Genomic DNA, 18,837 nt, shown 5'->3' with positions numbered 1-18,837 from the left:
CGATCTCCTGACCTCGTGATCCGCCCGTCTCGGCCTCCCAAAGTGCTGGGATTACAGGCTTGAGCCACCGCGCCCAGCCAATTTTTTGTATTTTTAGTAGAAATGGGGTTTCACCGTGTTAGGCAGGATGGTCCCGATCTCCTGACCTCGTGATCCACCCGCCTCGGCCTCCCAGAGGGCTAGGATTACAGGCTTGAGCCACCATGCCCGGCCAAGTTTTTTGTTTTGTTTTGTTTTGTTGAGATGGAGTCTTGCTCTGTCTCCCAGCTTGGAGTGCAATGGTTCGATCTCGGCTCATTGCAACCTCTGCATCCTGGGTTCAAGCGATTCTCCTGCCTCAGCCTCCTGAGTAGCTGGGATTATAGGTGCCCGCCACCACACCCAGCTAATTTTGTATTTTTAGTAGAGATGGGGTTTTGCCATGTTGGCCAGGCTGGTCTTATACTCCCAACCTCAGGTGATCCACCTGCTTCAGCCTCCCAAAGTGCTGGGGTTACAGGCGTGAGCCGCTACGGCTGGCCTTAAGTTTTTTTCTCTTTTTTTTTTTTTTTTTTGAGACGGAGTCTCGCTCTGTCGCCCAGGCTGGAGTGCAGTGGCCGGATCTCAGCTCACTGCAAGCTCCGCCTCACGGGTTCATGCCATTCTCCTGCCTCAGCCTCCCAAGTAGCTGGGACTACAGGCACCTGCCACCTCACCCGGCTAGTTTTTTTGTATTTTTTAGTAGAGACGGGGTTTCACCACGTTAGCCAGGATGGGGCCTTAAGTTTTAACATGAGTTTTGGAGTGGTTATTTATTCAAGCCATAGACTCAGGGAGGTAAAGAACCTTGCTCAAATTACAGTAAGGTACAAACCGAGCTTCTGCAGAAAGGAGGTCCCAAAGAACAGCGGCTTGAGATGCAAGCATGTTTCTTTCTCCTCTAACAGTCTGGTTGGCCAGGTGGCCTTCCTCAGCTTGTGGCTTCCCCTCGTGGATGTAAAAGGGTCTTTATGGTTTTTGGTTTCCCACCAGGCGGAAAAATCAGAACCAAGGAAGCTCACAACAGTAAGAGCTTGAGGTTCCAGTGTCACTTCTGCTCCCAACCCATTGACCAGAGTTTAGTCACATGATGATAACTGGCTGTAAGGAAGGCTGGAAAAGTTAGGCTAAAGGAGGGTGGCCATGTACCCAGCTGACCTCCATTCTGTTGAAGAAAGGGAGACTGGAAACTGGGGACAAGTAGAATTTCTCCCACACATGCCTGCAGTCGCACAGGTGGAGGGTGTGGATCCAGGCCCTCTCTTCCTATCTGCCCTGCTCTTCCGCAGTACCTTGCTACTGTTTTTGGGAAGAAGCAGCCTTTGAGAACTTTATTTATGTATTAAGTTAAAATCGTTTATTTATTTTTGAGACAGGGTCTTGCTGTATCACTGAGGCTGGAGTGAAGGGGTATGATCATAGCTCACTGCAGCCTCAGCCTCCTGGGCTCAAGCAATCCCCCTGCCTCAGCCTTCCGAGTAGCTGAGACTATAGGTGCACACCACCATGCCCAGCTAATTTTTTAAAAGTTTTTTCATAGAGCTGGAGTCTTGCTGTGTCGCCCAGGCTTGTGTTGAACTCCTGGGCTCAAGTGAACCTCCTCACCTCGGCCTCCTAAGTTGTTGGGATTTTACAAGCATGAGCCATGTGCCTGGCCTCTTTTCAATTCTGATTTTGGATTTTTATTTAACCTGTTTGCCCCACTCCACCCTGTTTTTAAAGTTAGACTTTTTTTTCTGTCTTTTTTCAGTGGACTATGCCCAGGATCGACATAGTCTTGTTTGTTCCTTGGTTGTACAAATAGTCCTTGTGCTTCAAGGGCTCACATTGCCATTTTTTTCTGGGCCAAATGGAAATCAAGCATTCCGCCTGTCCAGTGGCATGTTGGTAAATGTTTAACAATGGGCTTTCTGGGGAGGAAAAACCCTCCTGATTTGTAACACTTGCTGATTTCCATGGTGTCAGTTCTCCTACCAGGTTGCAGTTGAGCTGACAGTGTGATGTCCTGAAGGTGGAAGAGGGAGAGAGGTATGAGGGCACAGGTTGGGCCACCACGGAGCATGCCCTCTGTGGGCACAGTGACCTTATCTCTGTTTCCATCTTTGCGCTGAGGGTCTTTGAGGATGAAATGTGCTGGAACTGCTCGAGAGCCTTTATGTGGCATAACTTAGTAATCCTCACCACAGGGGATGTTGATTGCTGCATTTTATAGGTGAGGAAATCAAGGCATGAGAGATCATGTAAGTGGCCTCAGGTCACACTGCAGAGCTAGGACTTTGATCATAAATCTTTAGAAGAAAAACAGTGGCCAGGTGCCAGTGGCTCATGCTGTAATCCTAGCACCTTGGGAGGCTGAGGCAGGTGGATTGCTTGAGCCCAGGTGTTCAAGACCAGCCTGGGCAACATGGCAAGATATGATCTCTACAAAAAAATTTTTTTAGGGTTAAAAAAAAAAAAAAAAAAAAAAACAGCCAACTTGGGTAACATGGAAAAACCTTGTCTCTACAAATAAAAGTACAAAAATTAGCTGGGTGTGGTGGCGCATGCCTGTAGTCCCAGCTATTTGGGAGGCTGAGGAGGGAGGATCACTTAAGCCTGGGAAGTTGAGGCTGCAGTGCGCCAAAATCCCACCACTGCACTCCAGCTTTGGCAATAGAGCGAGACCCTATCTCAAAAAAAAAAAGCCAAAATACTGGAGGTAGCTCATGCCTGTAATTTCAGCACTTTGAGAGGCCGAGACAGGAGGGTCGCTTAAGCCCAGGAGTTCGAGACAGCCGTGGCTCAGTTCAGGCCTCTGCATTCCAGTCTGGCTCACGGAGTAGGACCCTGTCTCAAAAATAGACAGATTTTTTAAAAAGGGCCAGCCACGGTGGCTCACACCTGTAATCCCAGCAGTTTGGGAGGCTGAGGTGGGCAGATCACAAGGTCAGGAGTTCAAGACCAGCCTGGCCAATATGGTGAAACCCCGTCTCAAATAAAAATACAAAAATTAGCCAGATGTGGTGGCGGGTGCCTGTATTCCTAGCTATTCGGGAGGCCGAGGCAGGAAAATCGCTTAAACCTGGGAGGTGGAGGTTGCGGCGAGCCGAGATTGCGCCTCTGCACTCCAGCCCGGGGACAGAGTGAGACTCTATCTCAAAAAACAAAAACAAAAACACAATCGATTTGTGGCCAGTTAATAGGGCATTTCAGATTCTGATTTTCTCTTAGCAACAGTCTCTATCACAGAATGTTGTTTTTTAAAGGGCTCTTTCATGGAACTGTATGGTCATGTGGGCAACATTTCTGTTGAAATCTACCTTCTGTCTGACGGATATGCCATCCTGAAAAAGTAAAGAAGCTGAACTTCAAGTTCCTTTCGTTTAGCATTGGGTAAGAATCGAGAAGACGTTGATCATACTGTGCTAGACATCCCAGACGGACCACTGAGGATGGGAGTCAGAATGTGAGAGGATCCTTATGCTCTGTTGAGACTCCCGGTGTAACCAGAAATGCCTTAAACCGACAAGCCATTGGCCATGACCACTTGTTTGTTCTGAAGATGCTGCCGGTGCTGACCTTGAGGTCATGTAGGGAAGGAAATGAAAGGTCTTCCCTGTAGGTAGGGCCAACCAGGAAGATGCTAGCATCTCTTTGGAAGATAGATAGGGTGTGGTTGTGCAGATAGGAGAAAAATTTGAAAAAGGAAGTCTGCCATATTATCTTAGTAAATGTTCTGGAGTCCGTTTCTTCGACAGTGAAATTAGCTGTAACTGAACCAGTGCCATTGCAGTGAGCTCTTAAAGGATGCCTCTCACGGAGTCTAGCTCTGTTGCCCAGGCTGGAGTGTAGTGGCACAATCTTGGCTCACTGCAACCTCCACCTCCTGGATTCCAGTGATTTTTCTGCCTCAGCCTCTGGAGTAGCTGAGATTACAGATGTGCGCCCCTAAGCCTGGCTAATTTTTATATTTTTAATAGAGATGGGGTTGGCCAGGCTGGGCTCAAACTCCTGATATCAAGTGATCCGCCCGCCTTCCACAAAGTACTGGGATTACAGGCATGAACCACTGTGCCCAGCCTGATGTGATCATTTTTGAGTGTTTTTTATAATGTGGGGAGAGGTAATAGAAACATAGAAATGTTCTTGTTATGCAGAGATTTTTTTTTTCTTTTCTTTTTTTTTTTTTGAGATGGAGTCTCACTGTCACCCAGGCCAGAGTGCAGTGATGTGATACTGGCTCACTACAACCTCCGCCGCCTCTGGTTCAGGCGATTCTCCTGCCTCAGTCTCCCAAGTAGCTGGGATTACAGGCACGCACCACCACACCCGGCTAATTTTTGTGTTTTTAGTAGAGATGGGGTTTCACCATGTTGGTCAGGCTGGTCTCAAACTCCTGACCTCAAGTGATCCACCTGCCTCGTCCTTCCAAAGTGTTGGGATTACAGGCATGAGCCACTGCGCCTGGCCCATATGCTGTTTTTCAAGAGAAACATTTTAAATATAAAGACACAAGTAGGTTGAAAGTCAAAGGATGTTAAAGGACATACCAAGCATGAGTCACAAGAATGGTAAGAATGGTGTACTATGTTAATATCAGACAAAGCCGACTTCAAAACAAGGTATATTGCCAGAGATCATGAAGGACATTTCAAAATGATCGAAGAATTAATCATCAAGAAGACATAACAGGCCAGGCGTGGTGGTTCACACCTGTATTCCCAGCACTTTGGGAGGCTGAGGCAGGTGGATCGCCTGAGGTCAGGAGTTCCAAGACCAGCCTGGCCAACATGGTGAAACCCTGTCTGTACTAAATACAAAAAGTTAGCTGGGCGTGGTGACACATGCTTGTAATCCCAGCTACCTGGGAGGCTGAGGCAGGAGAATCGCTTGAACTTGGGAGGCAGAGGTTGCAGTGAGCCAGTTTGCACCATTGCACTCCAGCCTGGGCAACAAGAGCGAAACTCTGTCTCAAAAAAAAAAAAAGAAGAAGAAGAAGACATAACAATCCTTAAATATGTGTCAACTAATAAAAGAAATTCAGGGCCGGGTGTGGTGGTTCACACCTGTAATCCCAGCACTTTGGGAGGCCAAGGCAGACAGATCACGAAGTCAGGAGTTCCAGAACGGCCTGACCAACATGATGAAACTCCATCTCTACTAAAAATACAAAAATTAGCCGGGCATGGTGGCACTTGTCTGTTATCCCAGCTACCCAGGAAGGTGAGGCAGGAGAATCGCTTGACCCCGGGAGGCAGAGATTGCAGTGAGCCAAGATCGTGCCACTGCACTCCAGCCTGGGTGACAGAGTGAAACTCTGTCTCAAAAAAAAAAGAAAAAAAAAATTCAGGCCGGATGCAGTGGCTCACATCTGAAATCCTGACACTTTGGGAGGCCAAGGCACTTGAGACCAAGAGTTCAAGACCAGCCTGGGCAACATAGCGAGACCCCATCTCTATAAAAAATTTAAACATTAGCCAGTCGTGGTGTTGCTCGGTTATACTCCTAGCTACTTGGGAGGCTGAGATGGGAGGACTGCTTGAGCCTGCAGTGAGCTATGATTGTGGCACTGCACTCCAGCCTGGGCAACATGGTGAAACACCATCTTTAAAAATAAAATCCCGGCCGGGCACGGTGGCTCAAGCCTGTAATCCCAGCACTTTGGGAGGCCGAGACGGGCGGATCACGAGGTCAGGAGATCGAGACCATCCTGGCTAACATGGTGAAACCCCGTCTCTACTAAAAAATACAAAAAACTAGCCTGGCGAGGTGGCGGCGCCTGTAGTCCCAGCTACTCTGGAGGCTGAAGCAGGAGAATGGCGTGAACCCGGGAGGCGGAGCTTGCAGTGAGCTGAGATCCGGCCACTGCACTCCAGCCCGGGCGACAGAGCGAGACTCCGTCTCAAAAAAAAATAAATAAATAAATAAAAAATAAAAAATAAAATCCCATCTGACAATGTTTATCTTTAATTGAAATGACTATTTGCATTTAATGCACTTATTGAAATGGTTGAATTTATGTCTGGTATCTTGCTGGTTTTTTAAATTTATCTCCTCTGTTTTGTTGCTTATCTCCTTGTATTTTATTTTAGCTTTGGTCTTTTGGATTAATCCGGTTGTTTTAAATGATCCTACTAGAAAAACTCTTCTAACAGGATCCTATTTCGTTGATGGTCTCTTGTAATCCACCCAGCCTTCCATCTTCTCTGTGGCTAGAAACAGGACTGTCCACAAGTCACCTCTAACTGCCCTATCTTGCAAGTTCTGATTTTGGAGGAAAAAAAAAAAAAGCCTTGACAAGGTGGGATTTGCTTCTTTTCCTGGGTTGTGTGTCATCCAGGTATGTGAGACGTAGTGCATTTCGAAGAGAGGAGCATCCCGTATGTGTGTGGAGGCAGCCATCTTTTCCTGAAAGTCCTTTTAGGAATCATTATTTCTGGTCCTCTGAAGTTGGCTGCTACCACTCATAAATATCTATCCACACACCTTACAAGAAGAATAAGGAAGATCTTAAGACCCAGAAGGAAAATTGAATGCAGACCAGGTGTGGTGACTCAACGCCTGTAATCCCAGCACTTTGGGAGGCCAAGGCAGGCAGATCTCTTGAGCTCAGCCGTTCAAGGCCAACCTGGGCAACGTAGTGAATCCCTGTCTCTACCAAAAAAAAAAAAAATGAACTCCCCCACACCCCAGAATCAGAACTGAATGTAGTGTCAGTGTATATATGGAGTCCCTTGTGCTGAAAGTCAAAGCAGCTTCATTTTGGGGCCTTAAGAGCTCCACCTCTGGGCTCTTCACATCTAAGTCCATGAGAAGGGCCCACCCCAGTGGTGTGGATAGGTTAGGGGCTGCAGGGCCAGCAGCTGGTACGGAGCCTGTGCAGAAGGATACAAGTAGGAAAGGTCAGTTTGCATGGGAAGAAAAATGCAGTGTCCTTGTAGTGCAGATGGGGTCCAGGAGACCCAGGAGGTGCCCAGAGGACCTGGTGGCATGCTGTAGAAAGTAGCCTAGTGGACATCTGGGGCCAGGAGAGGTTTTGAAGCTGAGATGAGAAGATGTGCAGACATCAAGTGAGTTCAAATTAGCAAAAGCCAGAGGCTGTGGGAGTATGGCTGGACAGGGGTCCTAGAGCAGCACTGGCTTTACAGACAGACAAACCTGGGCATTTACATCTGTGGTCAGCCTTTTATTTTTCTAAGTAAAAATATTAGATAAGATAAATTCTACCTACTATTTATAATTTTAAAAATAATGTTTCATGTAACATTGAAAAGATTTGTAATCTCACATAAAGTTTTAACTTTGTTAAAGATGTGGGCTTTATGTTTTCACTTTCTATCAGAATAGTGAAAACTTTATTGCTAACCAGCCCTGGCCTACAGAGTGACATGTAAGACCCTAGGGAGGACGAACCTTGTCTGTCCAGACAACGATAGCAAGAGCCGGGATGTTCGGGAAGCAGAGGAGGGGCTGGATCAGTGGTGATTCATCAGGTGCCTGTGGCAAGACCTAGTGCCCGGTTGGTGTACGTGTGAGGAGGTGCCTGCTTCAGAGATAACCCTGGGTGTGATTCAGCAAGATGGGGACGATGAGTGGAGGGGCCGGGTGGCTGGGGGGTGGCAGAGGAGTGAGCGCAGGGTCAGGCGGCATCATCTGTCTTGATTTTGACTTGCTGAGTTTGCTCACAAATGTGAGACTTTTGGAGGGGAGGTGTCCAGTGTTCACTCAGGACAGAAGGCATCCCTGACACATGGGGGAGAGACACCTGGGTGCATTTTCCGAACAGAACCACAGAGCAAGAAAGAACACTGAGGAGCATGTTGAGCGTGCTGGTAGATGGGGGACAGTGTGGGGAATGAGGGCAAAGGAGGGGCTTAGCCCAGAGTAGAACCTGGAGAGGCAGGTCCTGGAGCTGGGGTGCAGCCTCAGAGCTGCCAAGCAGCTGGGAAGTCTGTGTGAACTTTGTGAGCCCAGACCATTCCTGATGGGCATTACCATCCTGAGCCCTGGGAATCGTGTGTGTTCATACTGCAGATGGACTTCTGGGTCTTGGGTCTAGTGCTGCTGAAGCTGGATTTGCAGAGGTGAGAGAAGTGACCCCTTTGCCCTCGCTTGCAGCTCCGCGGCCGTCACAATGTTCTGGAAGTTTGACTTGAACACCACGTCCCACGTTGACAAGCTGCTGGACAAGGAGCATGTGACGCTGCAGGAGTTAATGGATGAAGATGACATCTTGCAGGAGTGTAAGGCTCAGAACCAGAAGCTGCTGGATTTCCTGTGCAGGCAGCAGTGCATGGAGGAGCTGGTGAGCCTCATCACACAGGATCCGCCCCTGGACATGGAGGAGAAGGTCCGCTTCAAGTATGTACCAAAGCTGTGATGGGCCAGTACGCCAGGCAGTACTGCAGGGATGCCGCGGGCAGTGTCTGAGGATGGCCAGAGTTGGGGATTTCTGGTGAAGAAGCGAGCCGTAAAAATCCACCTCGTGAGAAGTGAGGAGGGCACTCCCGTGGGGTGTGATGTTGAGGAGTTTGGAGGTTGGGTGCAGTGGCTCACTCCTGTAATCCCAGCACTTTGGGAGGCTGAGGTGGGTGGATTAATTGAGCCCAGGAATTTGAGACCAGCCTGGGCAACATAGTGAGACTCTGTCTCTATTAAAATTTTTTTAAAAATTAGCCGGATGTGGTGGTGTACACCTGTGGTTCCAGCTACTTGGGAGGCTGAGGCAGGAGGATCCCTTGAACTTGGGAGGTTGAGTCTGCAGTGAGCCATGATTGTGCCACTGCACTCTAGCCTGGGCGACAAGAGTAAGACCCTGTCTTAAAAAAAAAAAAAAAAGGCTGGGCGCGGTGGCTCACGCCTGTAATCTCAGCACTTTGGGAGGCCAAAGCGAGCGGATCACTAGGTCAGGAGGTCGAGACCATCCTGGCTAATACGGTGAAACCCATCTCTACTAAAAATACAAAACATTAGATGGGCATGGTGGCGGGCACCCATAGTCCTGGAGGCTACTGTACTCAGGAGGCTGAGGCAGGAGGATAGCGTGAACCCGGTAGGCGGACCTTGCAGTGAGCTGAGATCATGTGACTGCACTGCAGCCTGGGCGACAGAGCGAGACTCCATCTCAAAAAAAAAAAGAGTTTTGGCCGTCTTGTGCCTGCATTTTCTCGTTCTGAGTTATAAGTAAATTTTAGGTTGGTACATGTCAGAGTGTTTTGAGTGGCAATATGTCGGGGAAAAAAGACGGATCCCATGCTAGAGATGCGGGTGTCATTGCAGCGTGAGGCAGCACTGTCACCAGGGTTGGCTCCAGGCCATGGAAAGGCCAGGCAAGAGAGATGTGCAGTGTCTGACCCACAGTCCTGCGACATGCTTCACTTTAGGGTCTTCAGCTTGAAGGACATACATGATTGTCATTCATGGTACTGTCCGTTCTCAAAGGTTTCCCTGAAACATCCATTCAGCCCTGGCCAGGATGCTAGGAGATGACACAGAGGAAGGGGGCAGTGGGGCAAGATGGCTGGAGCTTCAGGGCCTTGAGTCAGGACAGAAGGGTGAGCAAGGATGGGCCTGGGGCAAGAGGGAGGATGGGGCAGAGCCAGCCTCCCAGCTCCTCACAGTGCCGCTCTGCGAGGAGCACATGGCCCGCTGTGTCCCCAGGTGACGCCTCAGGAAGTGGGAGATCCATTCAGGTCAGCAAACCTCAACCTGCAGGTCATGTCCTGTTTCTGTGTGGCCTGTGAGTGAAGAATGGTTTTGCATTATTTTTTATTTTAGTTTTTTGAGACAGGGTCTCACTCTATTGCCCAGGCTGGAGCGCAGTGGCATGATCTCGACTCACTGGAGTCTCTGCCTCCCAGTCCCAAGTGATCCTCCCGCCTTAGCCTCCCAAGTAGCTGGCACTACAAGTGCATGCTACCATGCCTGGCCAATTTATTTTTATATTTCTTTTGTAGAGATGGGGTTTCACCATGTTACCCAGGCTGGTTTCAAACTCTTGGGCTCAAGCAACCCACCCACCTTGGCCTCCCAAAGTGCTGAGATTATAGGCGTGAACCACTGTGTCCAGCTGGTTTTACCTTTACCTTTTTAAATGGTTGGGGGGAAAAAATCAAAGGAAGCTCGGGCATGGTGTCTCACGCCTGTAATCCCAGCACTTTGGGAGGCCAACGGGGGCGGATCACCTCAGGTCAGGAGTTTGAAAGCAGCCTGGCCAACATGGTGAAACCCCGTCTCTACTAAAAATACAAAAATTAGCCGGGCATAGTGGTGCATGCCTGTAGTCCCAGCTCCTCAGGGAGACTGAAGCAGGAGAATGGCTTGAATCCGGGAGGTGGAGATTGCAGTGAGCTGAGATTGTGCCACCGCACTCCAGCCTGGGCGACAGAGCGAAACTCCGTCTCAAAAAAAAAAAAAAAAATCAAAAGAACAATATTTTGTTACACACATGAAAACGACATGAAACTCATGTGTCAGTGTCCACCAATAAAGTCTTGTTAGACACATCCACACACATCCACATCTCATGTAGCATTGAGCAGCTCCAGCAGGGGCCATGGGAAATATTTCCTCCCTGGCCGTTTACAGAAACTCTTTGCTGGTCTTTGTCTTAGAAGGAAAATAAAGCAGGATAGGGAGCCAGGGTGTCCTTGTGGCAGGGGGTGGTCAGTACTTCATTTAGGGTAGTCAGGCAAGTCCTCTCAGGTAAGGGGAACAGTGCTGGGATGGGGAGGAGAGTTCTAGCCTGAGCAGGGCCTTTCCTGTAAGGAAACGAGGGCTTAGGGTGGGGCGGCTACAGCCAGAAGCTACTGTGGCTTCTGGTGTGCCGGTCACACCTGCTGTGTCAGCATCACTGTTGATAGCCCCCATCCCTCCCACTCCCAAATGTGGCCCAGTCTGGTGACAAATTAGAGCTGAGAGACAGGTATGGGGCTAGGAGAGTGGGGAGGCGTCTTCTGGATCAGGACAGGAATCCCAGAGTAGCATCAGTGAGCCAGGAGAGTCTTACAGAGTTTGGGAGAAATCAGTAGTAGATAAGTGCAGAACCGAGCAAACAGCAAGAGGACTGTGAACTTGGGGGAGACGTCCATAAGTAAGCAGAGATGCCCGAGTGAATAGTCCGCTTGGCTGTAGGCAGTACACGCAGGATATCCCTTAAATTACCCTGTAACTTCGGAGGGAGGGAAAGGGAGAGGGAAGTTGGATGGTGGGAAAGCTTTGCCTTCCATTGTAGGAAGTTAATTCATAATGTATAAAATTGATGAACGAAAAAGAAATGTATGTATGTATTATTTAGAAACATGGAGGTTAACATTGGAGAAAACTGCTGCAAGAGTCCAGTCGTTACCTCTGAGGAGCGTGACTTGGGAAGGGGGGAGCCTTTCCTTACCAGCCCTGTCAGCTCTCTGAGTTTTCCTCTGAGCATTGTGACTTGGGGTGGGAGTGGGGGTGCTGTCCTCACCAACCCTGTCTTCTCTCTTGAGTTTTCAAAGCACGTGCACATATCAGTTGTATAAAAAACATTGAAGTCAGGTGTGGTGGCTCACGCTGGTAATCCCAGCACTTTGGGAGGCTGAGGTGGGAGGATCACTTAAGCCCAGGAGTTGAAGACCAGCTTGGGCAAAATAGTGAGACCCCATCTCTTTTTTTTTTTTTTGAGACGGAGCCTCACTCTGCCGTCCAGGCTGGAGTGCGGTGGCACGATCTCGGCTCACTGCAACCTCTGCGTCCCAAGTTCAAGCGATTCTCCTGCCTCAGCCTCACAAGTAGCTGGGATTATAGACATGCATCACCATGCCCAGCTAATTTTTTGTATTTTAGTAGAGATGGGGTTTCGCCATTTTGGCCAGACTGGTCTCGAATTCCCGACCTCAGGTGATCCACCTGCCTCAGCCTCCCAAAGTGCTGAGATTGCAGGCATAAGCCACTGCACCTGGCCCCATCTCTATTTTATTTAAAAAAAAATTTTTTTTTTGAAACATATTAAGACTTTTTTTTTCAGAAACAATCTCTTTCTGTCAACCAGGCTGGAGTGCAGTGGCGCGATCTTGACTCACTGCAACCTCCGCCTCCTGGGTTCAAGCAGTTCTCCTGTCTCAGCCTCCTAAGTAGCTGGGATGACAGGTGCACACCACCGTGCCTGGGTAANGAGTGCGGTGGCACGATCTCGGCTCACTGCAACCTCTGCGTCCCAAGTTCAAGCGATTCTCCTGCCTCAGCCTCACAAGTAGCTGGGATTATAGACATGCATCACCATGCCCAGCTAATTTTTTGTATTTTTAGTAGAGATGGGGTTTCGCCATTTTGGCCAGACTGGTCTCGAATTCCCGACCTCAGGTGATCCACCTGCCTCAGCCTCCCAAAGTGCTGAGATTGCAGGCATAAGCCACTGCACCTGGCCCCCATCTCTATTTTTATTTAAAAAAAAATTTTTTTTTTGAAACATATTAAGACTTTTTTTTTCAGAAACAATCTCTTTCTGTCAACCAGGCTGGAGTGCAGTGGCGCGATCTTGACTCACTGCAACCTCCGCCTCCTGGGTTCAAGCAGTTCTCCTGTCTCAGCCTCCTAAGTAGCTGGGATGACAGGTGCACACCACCGTGCCTGGGTAATTTTTTGTATTTTTAGAAGAGATAGGGTTGGCCGGGGGTGGTGGCTCAAGCCTGTAATCCCAGCACTTTGGGAGGCCGAGACGGGCAGATCACGAGGTCAGGAGATCGAGACCATCCTGGCTAACACGGTGAAACCCCGTCTCTACTAAAATACAAAAAACTAGCCGGGCGAGGTGGCGGCGCCTGTAGTCCCAGCTACTCCGGAGGCTGAGGCAGGAGAATGGCGTAAACCCGGGAGGCGGAGCTTGCAGTGAGCTGAGATCCGGCCACTGCACTCCAGCCTGGGAGACAGAGCCAGACTCCGTCTCAAAAAAAAAAAAAGAAGAGATAGGGTTACCATGTTAGCCAGGCTGGTCTTGAACTCTTGAGCTCAGGCAGTCTGCCTGCCTCAGTCTCCCAAAGTGCTAGGATAGTGCTAGGATTACAGAAGACACTTTTTTTGAGGCTAGTCCAAATGCAGCAGTATTTACACCTAATTGGTCACAACCGGTTAAGATTTCTTTCTTCCTTCTCCAGTCTGTCTGCGTCACATGACTAGCATTGTAAATAAAATGAAACAAAAAACACCTTTTTTGAGAAATGGAATAGGACAGACGGATGGATGGATGGAGTGAGTGGTAGCTGAAGGAAGAAGAAGGGTCAAGATTATTTTTCAGTGATGAGGAAGATCCAGGCGTGGTGACACATGCCTGTGGTCCCAGCTACTTGGGAGGCTGAGGTGGGAGTTGAGATCCAGGAGTCTGGGGACTCGTGTGTGCTGTGATCATGCCTGCGAAGTGTAAGTGCACTCCAGCCTGCGTGACACAGCAGGACTGTCATCTCTCTAAAAAATAAACAAAGATGGAGAAGATATAAGTATGCGTGTAGACCAGGAGTCGGCAGTCTGTATCTGTGAAAAGTCAGAGAGTAAATACTTGAGGCTTTGCAGGTCGTAAGGTCTCAAGTTGGAAGGACTCAACTCAAGTTGTAGCATGAAAGCAGCTACAGAAAATAGTAAACAAATGGATGTGGCTACATTCCAAGAAGGTGGCAGCACCTGTGCTTCTGAGACTCTGCTATCCCTGCCTCAGTGGCACTGCCAGGTTAAACACCTCCTCCCGCAACCTGTTAGCCTTGGAGGTCAGGGTTCTGCAGACCTGGCAGGACACCGCCATGACCACAGGCTGAATTATGGGAGGACTCTTCTTGAAAGTGGATAATTTGGCTGAGCTGTCCATGCTCAAGAGAAGCTGCACTTGGTTTGGGTGGTTTGGGATCAGGTAGCAGCCACTGACCCTGGTTAATTAAAGCCAGGGACTGCTCCAGGCAGGTGAGGCCCACATGCTGCCTCTTCTGAGGCCTGACGTGCAACTCCCCTACCTCTATGAAGCAGCCCTTGGCTGAAAAACCACTGTGGCCGTAAGACGGCTGGTCACCTTCCAGAGTCAGAGCCCTGCCTGCCCAGGCCACAGCAGAGGGTGCCACCCCGGGGCTGGAGGCAGCAGCAGTCCCATGGTCAGCCCTAGAGCCTGTGGATGCTCCTGGTCTCTTTGTGAGCTCTTGCCCAGTTTGCTTGCCAAGATCTGGGTTATTTGAGAAATAAGACAGAAGAGCCAGTAAGAGACACCAAGCTGTCGCTTTCATTACTCATAAAGCAGTGTCATTTATAACTCTGAGCTGTGGGCTTCCTGATTCCTGATTGCAGAATTAGAACTGCTCACCCAGTGGGAAGCAGCAGTGGGTCACAGCAGGCCCCCAGCAAGCACCCCCTGCCCCAGAGAGACTTGCTGCACTCGGCAGAACTGAAAGAAAGACGGCATCTCCACTAAAGGAAACACTGGGAGGAAGGGAACTTCACCGTAGCAGTTCATGGGCCACTGTCCATCCCCTCCACATCCACTGCCCACCTCCTGTGATGGCTTCTTCCTCTTCTTTGGTTGACTTCCTGTGGTAAATTGTACTCTGTTAAAACAGCTTCCTGAGACGGAGTTCGTGGGCAGTGATGTTTAGGTCATTGGGCCTGCGTGTTTGAGACCCTCTGATTAGAAGTTCAGACTGGGCATCACCCCCTGGGCTTTGGAAGCCTCCGTGTTGTCCTCTAGTCTAACAAGTCTGATGTAACAAGCTCCCAGCTCACGTGTGTCACCTGTTTTCTCCTCTCTGAGGGCATTTAGGTTCTTTTCTAAGACCTGTTGTTCCTGAATTTCGCAATAATGTGGAATTATTCTCTGAGTCAGGACAGAGGATCCCAGAACAGCATCATTGAGCCAAGAGAGTTTCATGAAAGTCAGAGCTTGGGAGAATTTAGTAATAGATAAGTACAAAATCAAGCAAACAGAGCAAAGAGAAAAACTAACTCTAGGGGAAGAGTTTTATAAGTAAGCAGATATACCCCAAGTAAACAAATCAGCTCAGCAGTAGACAGTATGTGCATGTTCACACTGAGGTCCACAGTGGATATCCATTTCCTTCATGTGTCGTGCTGGGCTCCCTGAACCCTTTTGGTCTGTACATTTATGACATTAGCTGAGGGAAATTTCTCATATTATTTCTTTGATATTTTCCCTCTTTTCTCTTTCTGGGACTTCTAATCAGGTGTTAGATCACTCAAATTAATGCTTTCTTATTTTTGCTTTTAATGTTTTGTACTTTGCCTTTTTGGCCTACATCTGAGAGATTTCTTCATCTTTTAAGTTCTCGTCCTTTTACTGACTTTTCAAAGTTCTACCATTATTTTTTGATTGTATTTTAGACATGAGGTCTTGCTATGTTGCCCAGTCTGGACTCAAACTCCTGGGCTCAGGTGATCCTCCCATCTCAGCCTCCCAAGTAGTTGGAACCAGAGGCGCTCACCACCATGCTTAACATCTGTCATATTTTTAATCTTTTTTTTTTTTTCTGAGACAGAGTCTGTCTCGCTCTGCTGCCCAGGCTGGAGTGCAGTGGCACAGTCTCGGCTCACTGCAGGCTCCGCCTCCCGGGTTCATGCCATTCTCCTGCCTCAGCCTCCCAAGTAGCTGGGACGACTGGCGCCCGCCACCACACCCAGCTAATTTTTGTATTTTTTAGTAGAGATGGGGTTTCACCGTGTTAGCCAGGATGGTCTTGATCTCCTGACCTCGTGATCCGCCCGCCTCGGCCTCCCAAAGTGCTGGGATTACAGACGTGAGCCACTGCGATTGGCCCATATTTTTAATTTCTAAGAGCTGTTTCTTATTCTCAGATATTTTAATAAAAGCTTCCAGTTCTTATTCATGTGTACACAGTCTTAATGTGTCATCTCTGAGAACGTTATAGTTTAAAAGAGTTTCCTTCTGTTCTCTACGCTCGCTCTCTTCCGCGTGCCTCGTCTTCTGTTCTCTACACTTGCTCTCCTCCTTGTCACTCGCTCTCCTGCGTGTCACTCGCTCTCCTCCGCCTTGTTTTCTGCTTGGTCAGCACCATGCTGCTTTCCTGAGTGGGGCCCTAAATCCTGTAGAGTTTGGGATCTGCCTGGGGCTTACTCACCACAAGCTTAGAGGCCACTAGTTGACTTTAGTTGACTTTTCTCTTTGTCTCATTATTTTTCCCAGAAAAGAATCCTTCTAGCTCTCCCCTGTGGGGCATGGACCTGTTAGTATCAGGAGCTGAGTTGGGGAGAGGGCTGGGGGCACCCCAGTGTTGTTTTTTTTTTTTTTCCACCAAGTCCCCTATTTTTGGATGGTGTCTGATCACCCTGTGGCTGTGCCTGTCGTCCCTGGCCCACCGATCCCAGGAGGCCATAAGGGAGGGACATGTCCCACTGCCCTGGCCTGAGAGTTTTCAGCCCACCCTGCCCTTGCTGACCGCCAAATCAGTGTCCAGGCCTCTCTGGAGTTCTGTGGCCTGAATTCTCATCTCTACTTGGTGCCCCTTCTGCGGGCTCCTGAAACTCAGCCTTCCCTGTGCCAAGTCAGTCTTCACGTGGCCAGCTGGTTCGGTCCTCCAGGCCTGGTTTGTCGTTTCTGCCACTCTTTTCTTGTCTTTTTAATTCTTCATGTTAGTTGAGATGGAGTTTCAGAGGGAATATCAACAAGCCTGTGTGCTCCATATGCTGTGGAATTTCTGTACCTTGTGTAAGTTTTTAAAACTACTAGAGCAGCACCTGTTATTTGAAGAATAATTGTAAAATGTTGATAGAGGGAAAGAAGGAGAAAATCTTAGTCCCTCCATCTAGAGAATCAGCGTCTTCTAGCTTGATTTGTGCCATGTGTGCATACGTTTGTCTGTGTGTAGACAAGATGAGTTTGGAGCTGGGCTTGGTGGCTCATGCCTGTAATCCCAGCACTTCGGGAGGCCGAGGCAGGCAGATCACTTGAAGTCAGGAGTTCGAGACCATCCTGATCAACATGGTGAAACCCCGTCTCTACCAAAAATACAAAAGTTAGCCGAGCATGGTGGTGCCTGCCTATAATCCCAGCTATGCAGGAGGCTGAGACAGGACGTGAACCCAGGAGGCAGAGGTTGCAGTGACCTGAGATAGCACCATTGCACTCCAGCCTTGGTAACAGAACAAGACTCCATCAAAAAAAAAAAAAAAAAAAATCAGTTTGTCCCTGTGGTATTGAGATACTTCTTCAAGGAATGATTTGGACGTTTCTCTGCTTCCTCACTTTTGATCTTCCTCCTCACCCCATGGGATGTGACTTCTTCCCCCTGCCCAGCACACCGGTCTTAGTGTTAGAGATCTGGTAGACTTGGGGCCTCGCTGTGGCCTTTTTTTTTTTTTGAGACGGAGTCTTGCTCTGTCGCCCAGGCTGGAGTGCAGTGGTGCGATCTTGGCTCACTGCAAGCTCCGCCTCCCGGGCCCACGCCATTCTCCTGCCTCAGCCTCCCGAGTAGCTGGGACTACAGGCGCCCGCCACCGCGCCTGGCTAATTTTTTGTATTTTAGTAGAGACGGGGTTTCACCGTGTTAGCCAGGATGATCTCGATCTCCTGACCTTGTGATCCGCCAGCCTCAGCCTCCCAAAGTGCTGGGATTACAGGCGTGAGCCACCGCGCCCGGCTTCGCTGTGGCCTTTGAGGCTGCCAGCCTGGCCCTCCTCTCCTGCTCTCTGGTCCTCCTGCCCTGAGGGGCCGTGTGTTGTCCACTGTGCCAGGTACTTGTTGGCCAGCCCCTAAGACATCCCACAAGGTGGGTACTGCCTGCCTCAATTAACAGACAAGGAAACTAAAGGCCAAAAAGGTCGGCTAGTGAAGGGATGAGCCCAGGCCTGCCCCAGCACCCCTGCGCCCACCTCTCAGGCCCGCTATCTGCCCACACATCCAGCCTGCAGCGCCCCTGTGCCCTGATGCCCTACTCCATCAGGCCCCAACCAGGTCCTCTCTCCCCAACCCACGCCTGCTGGGCCACTCTTTGACCCTCTGCATTGCACCTGCCCTTACAGACACTGTTCTTCAGAGCTCTAAAAGTGGCACTTTCTTGTCTGGGCTGATGAGGAACACCCACCCCGCAGCCAGCCGAGGTCATTGCGTTTCTTCCCCGTCCACACTTGGTTGGCCGCCAGGCCTGGCCAGCTGTTTCCTATAGAGTCTCTCAAACCCAAACCCCTCTAGCCAGTCACAGCGACCACCTTGGCTTAGGTCCAGTGCTAAGGCTGCCTCTGCACCTGGCACCAGCCACATGTTGGCAAGAGAAGGAAGGTCATCGCAGCTGACCTTGAGCACACATTTGCTGTGCGACAGGCATGGGCAGGCACTGTCACCTGCACGTTTTTTTTTTTTTTTTTTTTTTTGGAAACAGTCTTGCTGTGTCACCCAGACTGGAGTACAGTGGCACGATCTCATCTCATTACAACCTCCGCCTCCCAGGTTCAAGTGATTCTCCTGCCTCAGCCTCCCAAGTAGCTGGGACTACAGGCATGCACCACCACAGCTGGCTAATTTTTGTATTTTTAGTAGAGATGGGGTTTCACCATGTTGGCCAGGATGGTGTCAATCTCCTGACCTCAGGTGATCCACCTGCCTTAGCCTCTCAAAGTGCTGGGATTACAGGTGTGAACCACCACACCTGGCTTTTTTTTTTTTTTTTTTTTTTTTAAAGTCAGGGTCTTACTCTGCCACCCAGGCTGGAGTGCAGTGGTGTGTTCTTGGCTCACTGCAAACTCTGCCTCCCCGGCTCAAGCCATCCTGCCACCGTAGTCTCCCCCGTAGCTGGGACCACAGGCACGCGCCGCCTCGCCTGGCTAATTTTTCCTTTCTTTTCTTTCTTTCTTTTTTTTTTTTTTTTT

At 49.4% G+C, this 18,837-nt stretch overlaps 1 protein-coding gene across 1 annotated transcript in view; it reads left to right on the top strand.

The window, feature by feature from the left end:
* The window catches only part of PPP6R2 (protein phosphatase 6 regulatory subunit 2), a 69,324-nt gene that overhangs the window by 11,930 nt on the left and 38,557 nt on the right, over positions 1-18,837 (top strand). Inside the window, 1 exon segment of the mRNA XM_017888083.1 lies at positions 8,116-8,358. Within this exon segment, the coding sequence (XP_017743572.1) occupies positions 8,132-8,358 (227 nt within the window). The 5' untranslated portion in view covers positions 8,116-8,131.

The sequence above is a fragment of the Rhinopithecus bieti genome, unplaced genomic scaffold, assembly GCF_001698545.2.
Source record: "Rhinopithecus bieti isolate Rb0 unplaced genomic scaffold, ASM169854v2 scaffold_17174, whole genome shotgun sequence".
Classification (NCBI taxonomy): Eukaryota; Metazoa; Chordata; class Mammalia; order Primates; family Cercopithecidae; genus Rhinopithecus; species Rhinopithecus bieti.
The sequence above is the reverse complement of the archived record's forward strand: the minus strand, read 5'-3'. Positions and strand labels throughout refer to the sequence as shown.